Source organism: Elephas maximus, chromosome 7 (genome assembly GCF_024166365.1).
Source record: "Elephas maximus indicus isolate mEleMax1 chromosome 7, mEleMax1 primary haplotype, whole genome shotgun sequence".
NCBI lineage: Eukaryota > Metazoa > Chordata > Mammalia > Proboscidea > Elephantidae > Elephas > Elephas maximus.
This window is the reverse complement of record NC_064825.1, coordinates 108672412-108679380: the sequence shown is the minus strand read 5'-3', so window position 1 is coordinate 108679380 and position 6969 is coordinate 108672412. Positions and strand designations below refer to the sequence as shown.

General features: G+C 38.6%; 1 protein-coding gene across 1 annotated transcript; it reads right to left on the bottom strand.

Moving 5' to 3' along the window:
- Positions 1 to 5928: 5928 nt before the first annotated feature.
- Positions 5929 to 6969, bottom strand: LOC126079396 (olfactory receptor 5T2-like). The gene has a single exon (XM_049890387.1). It carries the CDS (start codon positions 6907 to 6909, stop codon positions 5929 to 5931), a length of 981 nt encoding a protein of 326 aa, XP_049746344.1. The 5' UTR covers positions 6910 to 6969.

Here is a 6969-nt window from a genome sequence, read left to right as displayed (position 1 = left end):
GCCCCTTGAATCCACTTAATAATATGTGGTAGCTGCTATCATGGCTTTCTTTCTCCTGAAGCCTAGTGTTTGTAGTATTGTTCTGATAGACACCTGGTTCTTTAAGTTTTCTGACTTTGCGACTCTATGAGTTGAGGAATTAATATATTTTTAGTCTTACTGATGGAACATGTTCACCAAAAAAAAAAAAGAAAGAAAAAAATTAGAATCTATGTTTTCTTGTTCCTAGCCTCTATAGGGAGCTCTGGTGGCACAGCGGTTAGGAGCTCAGATGTTAACGAAAAAGTTGGCATTTCAAATCCACCAGCTTTTCTTAGAAACTCTATGGGACAGTTCCACTCTGTTCTGTAGAATCTCTATGAATCAGAAGCGACTCAAAGGCAGTGGGTTTGGTACTTTAGTTTTAGCCTCTATAAATTAGCCTCTACAGGAAGCCCTAATGGTACAGTGGTTAAGAGCTTGGCTGCTAAAAGTCAGCAGTTCAAATCCACCAACAGCTCCTTGGAAATCCTGTAGAGCAGTTCTGTTCTATCTTATAGGGTTGCTATGAGTCGGAATTGATAGAAGGCAACAGTTTTTTATTGATTTATTTTTTGACTTAGTCTCTATAGCCTCTTAAAGTGAAATCAACAAGTCATAAACACAACCAAACATTTGTCATCTAGCCGACTCTGACTCATGGTGATGCCACGTCTGTCAGAGCGGAGCTGTGTTCCATAAGGTTTCAATGGCTGCTTTTTCAGAAGCAGATCACCAGGCCTTTCTTCTGAGGCACCTCTGGGTGGATTTCATCCTCTAAACTTTCAATTAGCAGCTAAGTGTTTTAGCCATTTTTGTCACTCATGGACTGTGTCATAAACACTAAGAGTTCTGATTTCCTTAAAGATTAGCTAATAGAAATGCCTGTTTGAAGAAGATCTGCTCCTCTATCAATTCTGCATTTCTCTATAGTGAAGAAGATCATTGCTCACAGGACCAGATTTGGTATAAAATACACTTTCATTCATTAAATCACATTCTTGCTCTGCAGACAAGAGTTGGTCATCAAGGGTTGCCTGAAAATTACATCACCAAGAATATCCAGGGAATTTAAGCAAAAGACACTATTATTTTATGGACAAGCCCAAAGGCAGAATGCAGTTTACAAAGATGGAGACCCTATGGGTCTGTTCTACCCTGTCCTACAGGGTCGTTAGGGGTTGAAATCAACAGACAGCATTGGTTTTGGATTTTGCTTTTTAATCCCATCATTTCCCAGGATATTAATATGCCCCTCTCAGGAACAAACATGAAGATGTAATCGGATGCACTCTGTTTCACAGAATATCACCAGTTACCAGTTGCCATCTAGCTGTCTAGTAGATTCCAACTCAAGGCTATCCCAAGTGTGTCAGAGTAGAGCTGTGCTCCCTGAGGCTTTCAAAGGCCAATTTCTTTATAGTAGATTGTCAGTTCTCTCTTCTGAGTTGCCTCTGGGTAGAATTGAACCACCGGACTTTCAGTTAGCAGCAAATATGTTAATTCTTTGCACCAACAAGAGAATTCAATTGCATTTAGAACCTATAAAGATCTACTAAAATGTCAGTGCTGTCATCATGACAGGATCCATACTAGGTTCGTTTGGAGAACATCACTAAAATTCACTGTGTTTACATTGCTGGTCTTCACAGATAATTTTGAGCTACAAGTTTATCTCTTTTTACTATTTCTTGGAATCTATATTTTTGTTCTGTTCGGAAATATGGGACTGGTTTTATTAGCTGTGATGAGTTCTCAACTCCACAACACCATGCACTGTTTCTGAGTGAGGTATCATTCTTGGATGCCTGTTACTTTTTGGCTTTTGCCCAGAAAATGTTGGTTAATTTTCTGTTAGAGGATAAAGCCATTTCCTTCCTTGGATGTGCAACAAAGCTGCTGCTAGTTGCCCCTTTTGGAACCACAAAATGGTTGTCTGGGTGATAATGGCGTATGACCAATATGTAAGAATCTCCAACATACTTATGTATTCAGTTAATATGTCACCCACAGACTATGTCTCACTCATGACTGCTTCATATGTTGGTGGTATTTTTCATGCTACTTTACACATAGCAGCAACTTGTAGCCTGTCTTTCTGTGCATCCAATGAAATCAGACACATCTTTTGTGGTATCCCTCTACTCCCTGCTATGTCCTGTTCTGACACTCTCATGAAGCAGCTTCTACTCTTCTGCGCCATGGGTTCTGTTGAGATATTCCCCCACAAGTATGTCATTTTGAAGAAATGTGGGGGCTTGTGTGTTTCTGTGATGGTGGAAGCTATGCTCCCTGTACTCAAATACCAACAGGGTCACTCATGGTGGATAGGTTTCAGCTGAGCTTCCAGGCTAAGATAGACTAAGAGAAAGGACCCAGGCAACTATTTCTGAAAAGAATTAGCCAGTGAAAACCTTCTGAATATCAGCGGAACATTGTCTGATACAGTGCCGGAAGATGAGCCCCTCAGGGTGGAAGACACTCAGAATATGACTGGAGAAGAGTTACCTCCTCAAAGTAGAGTCAACCTTAATGACATGGATGGAGTCAAGCTTTTGGGACCTTCACTTGCTGATGCAGCAAGACTCAAAAGGAGAAGAAACAACTGCAAACATCCATTAATAATCAGGACCTAGAATGTAGGAAGTGTGAAATTAGAAACACTGGAAATCATCAAAAATGAAATGGAAACCATAAAGATCAATGTCCTAGGCATTAGTGAGCTCAGTGGTACTGGTATTTGTCATTTTGAACCAGACAATCATATTTTCTACCATGCCCGAATGACAACTTGAAGAGGAATGGCGTTGCATTCATCGTCAAAAAGAAAATTTCAAGATCTAGTCTGAAGTACAACACTGTCAGTGATAGAATAATACCCATACGGCTACAAGGAAGACAAGTTAATATGTCTATTATTCAAATTACACACCAACCACTAAGGCCAAAGATGAAGAAGTTGAACATTTTAACCAAATTCTGTACTCTGAAATTGATGGAACATACAACCAGGATGCAATGGAAATTATTGGTGATTGGAATTCTAAAGCTGGAAATAAAGAGGAAGGATTGGTAGTTGGCAAATATGACCTTGGGGATAAAAATGATGCCAGAGATCACATGACAGAATTTTGCAAGACCAGTGACCTTTTCATTGCAACAACAAAAACAGTGACTATACACATGGACCTCCCAAGAAGAAATACACAGGAATCAAATAAACTACATCTTTGGAAAATGACGATGGGGAAGCTCAATATCATCAGTCAGAACAAGGCCAGGGACAAACTTCAGAACAAACCAGCAATTGTTCATATGCAATTTCAAGTTAAAGCTGAAGAAAATTGCAAGTTCATGAAAGCCGAAGCAGAATGTTGAGTATATTGCATCAGAGTTAGAGACCATCTTAACAATAGATTTGACGTGTTGAACACTAATGACCTAAGACTTATGGAATGATGTCAGGGACATCATACGTGAAGGAAGCAAGAGTTCATTAAAAAGACAAGAGAGGGAGGAAGGACCTAAATGGATGTCAGAAGAGACTCTGAAACTGGCTCTTGAACTTCTAGCAGCTAAAGCAAATGCTTCCAAAAGATTTGAACAAAAGAGTTCAAAGGGTGTCTCCAGAAGAGTAAAGTATTATTATGACATGTCCAAAGATCTGGTGTTAGAAAACCAAAAAAGAAGAATATGCTTGGCATTTATCAAGTTGAAATAACTGAAAAAAAAAAAAAAAATTCAATCTTCCAGTTGCAATATCGAAGAATTCTACAGAGAAAATATTAAATGACACGGTAAGTATCAAAAGAAGGCGGAAGAAATATGCAGTCACTATACCAAACACAATTGGTCAATGTTCAACCATTTCAGGAGGTAGCATATGATCAAGAACCGATGGTATTGAAGGAAGAGGTCCAAGCTGCACTGAAGTCATTGGCAAAAAACAAGTCATCAGAAAATGATGGAATACCAATTGAGATGTCACACTTCTCTGACAAGGAATTTAGAAGACAGCTACCTGGCCAACTGACTGGAAGAGATCCATTTTCATGCCTATTCCAAAGAAAGGTGATCATAACAAATGTGGAAATTAGCAAACATTATCATTAATATAAAACTCAAGTAAAACCTTGCTGAAGATCATTCAAAAGCAGCTGCAGTAATACATTGAAAGGGAACTGCCAGAAATTCAAGTCATATTCAGAAATGGACATGGAACCAGGGATATCATTGCTGATGTCAGACGGACCCTGACTGAAAGCAGAGAATACCCGAAAGATGTTTACCTGTGTTTTATTGAGTATGCAAAGGCCTTCTACTGAGTGGACCATAACAAATTATGGATAACTTTAGGAAGAATAGGAATTCCAGAGCCTTTATTGTGCTCGTGAGGAATCTGTGCATAGAACAAGAGGCCATTGTTTGGACAGAACAAGGGGCATGGTTTCAAGTCAGGAAAGGTATGCTTCAGGGTTGTATCCTTTCACCATACTTATTCAGTCTGTATGCTGAACAAATAATCTGAGAACCTAGATTATAAGAAAAAAACACAGCATTAGGATAGGAGGAAGATTCATTAACAACCTACATTATGCAGTTGACACAGCCTTATTTGCTGAAATTGAAGAGAAACTTTAGCACTTACTGATGAAGATGAAAGACTACAGCCTTCAGTATGAATTGCTCTTCAACATAAAGAAAACAAAAATTTTTATATCTGGACCAATAAACAATATCATGATAAAGGGAGAAAAGAATAAAGTTGTCAAAAATTTCATTTTGCTTTGGTTCACTATCAACACTTATGAAGAAATCAAAAGACCCATTGCATTGGGCAAATCTGCTGGGAAAGACCTCTTTGAAGTGTTAAAAAGCAAAGATGTCGCCTCAAAGATTAAGGTGCACCAGATGAAAGCCATTGTGTTTTCAATAGCCTCTTATGCAAGCAAAAGATGCACGACGAATTAGGTAGATAAGAAGAATTGAAGTCTTTGAATTTTGCTGTTGCCAAAAGAATGAGCAAATCTGTCTCGGAAAAGTACAACCAGAATGCTCCTTAGAAGCAAGAATGGTGAGGCTAATTTGGACATATTATCAGGAGGGATCACTCCCTGGAGAAGGCACCATGCTTGGTAAAGTAGAAGGTTAGTGTTTCTTGCACATAGAGTTGCTATAAGTCTTGATGGCATCTAACAACAACACCAACAAGCAGAAGACAGATCTGTGGAGACACCACCACCATGTAAAGCAGGAGGTTGCAGATATCCTCTTAACTATCCTAGGCCATTATGGCCAGCATGAACGGTCTTCAAATGACATGAATAGTACATGCTATCAAGAGGGATCAGTCCCTGAGAAGGACATCATGCTTAGCAGAGGGTCAGTGAAAACGAGAAAGACTGTCAACGAGATGGATTGACACAGTGGCTGCAACAATGGCTTCAAGCATGACATCCATTGTGGGAATGGTGCACCATCAGGCAGTGTTTCATTCTGTTGTACATATGGTTGCTGTGAGTGGGATCTGACTCGATGGCACCTAACAACAGTGACAACATACTAAATAAATATGTTTTATTTTTTCCGTATCCCAATAGATATTTATAAGCAAGAGAACAAAATATACATTTAAAAAAAGATTTTATACATATATTTGTGTGTGTGTACATATATATATGCATATGCACATATACACGTGCATCAGCACAAACACGTCAGAAGCAAATTGATGGCATGGTTTCTCTGTATATTTTAAAATAGCCTAGGTTGAGGGTTGACTATGACATTTATCTCAAAATTTTGAAGAATAGAAAGACACTAATGACCTGAAACAAAAATTTCATCTTTTTCATATCATCCTTCTATGAAGGCATAAGCCATGACTCCTAATTTATTTCATTTGTAGTGCTAAAAATATACTTTATTGATAAAATGATTTCTCCCAAACACTTTTTTCATTGCTTCTTTTACATCTTTGTTCCTCAAACTATAGATAATGGGATTCAGCATGGGTATCACAACAGTGTAAAATATTGATATTATCATGTCATGATCCAAAGCATAGCTAGAACTTGGTCTGACGTACGTGCAGAGGATTGTTCCATGGTAAATTGACACTCCAGTTAGGTGAGAGCCACAAGTGGAAAATACTTTTCGTCGCCCTTCAGCAGAATGCATTCTCAGAATGGCCAACAAAATGAAACCATAGGAAATCAGAACAATCAGGATGGTGAATATCTCAATAGAACCCACAACATAGATGAGTAGAAGCTGGTTGATGTGAGTGTCAGAACAGGAGATAGCAAGGAGTGGAGGGATTTCACAAAAGACATGTCTGATCTCGTTGGATGCACAGAAGGAGAGTCTAAAAGTTGCTACTGTGTGTAAAGTACCATGTGCAATACCACCAACATATGAAGCAGTGATGAGTGGCACAAAGACTCTGGGTGACATGTTAACCGAATAGAGAAGTGGGTTGTAGATTGCTACATAGCGATCATAAGCCATTGCTGCCAAGAGAAAACATTCTGTGGTCCCAAAAGTAATACCAAGAAACATTTGTGTTGCACATCCAAGGAATGAAATGTCTTTGTTCTTTGACATAAAATCTACTAACATATTTGGTGTAATTACTGAGGAATAGCAAGCATCCAAGAAAGATAACACACTCAGAAAATAGTACATGGGGTTGTGGAGCCGGGAATCCCCAATGACCAATACAACCAATCCTAAATTTCCTGTCACAGTAAAGAGGTAGATTGCTAGAAAGAGAAAAAATAAGACTACCTGCAGTTCAAGATTGTCTGTGAAGCCCGTCAATACAAATGTTGTGACTTCTGTGTCATTTTTCATGTTGACACTCCATGGAACAAACTTGAAAATATTCATGAAATCAAAATTTGTATTTCTGAGACAGGGATGCACAATATCGTGACTTAAAGGAATGTT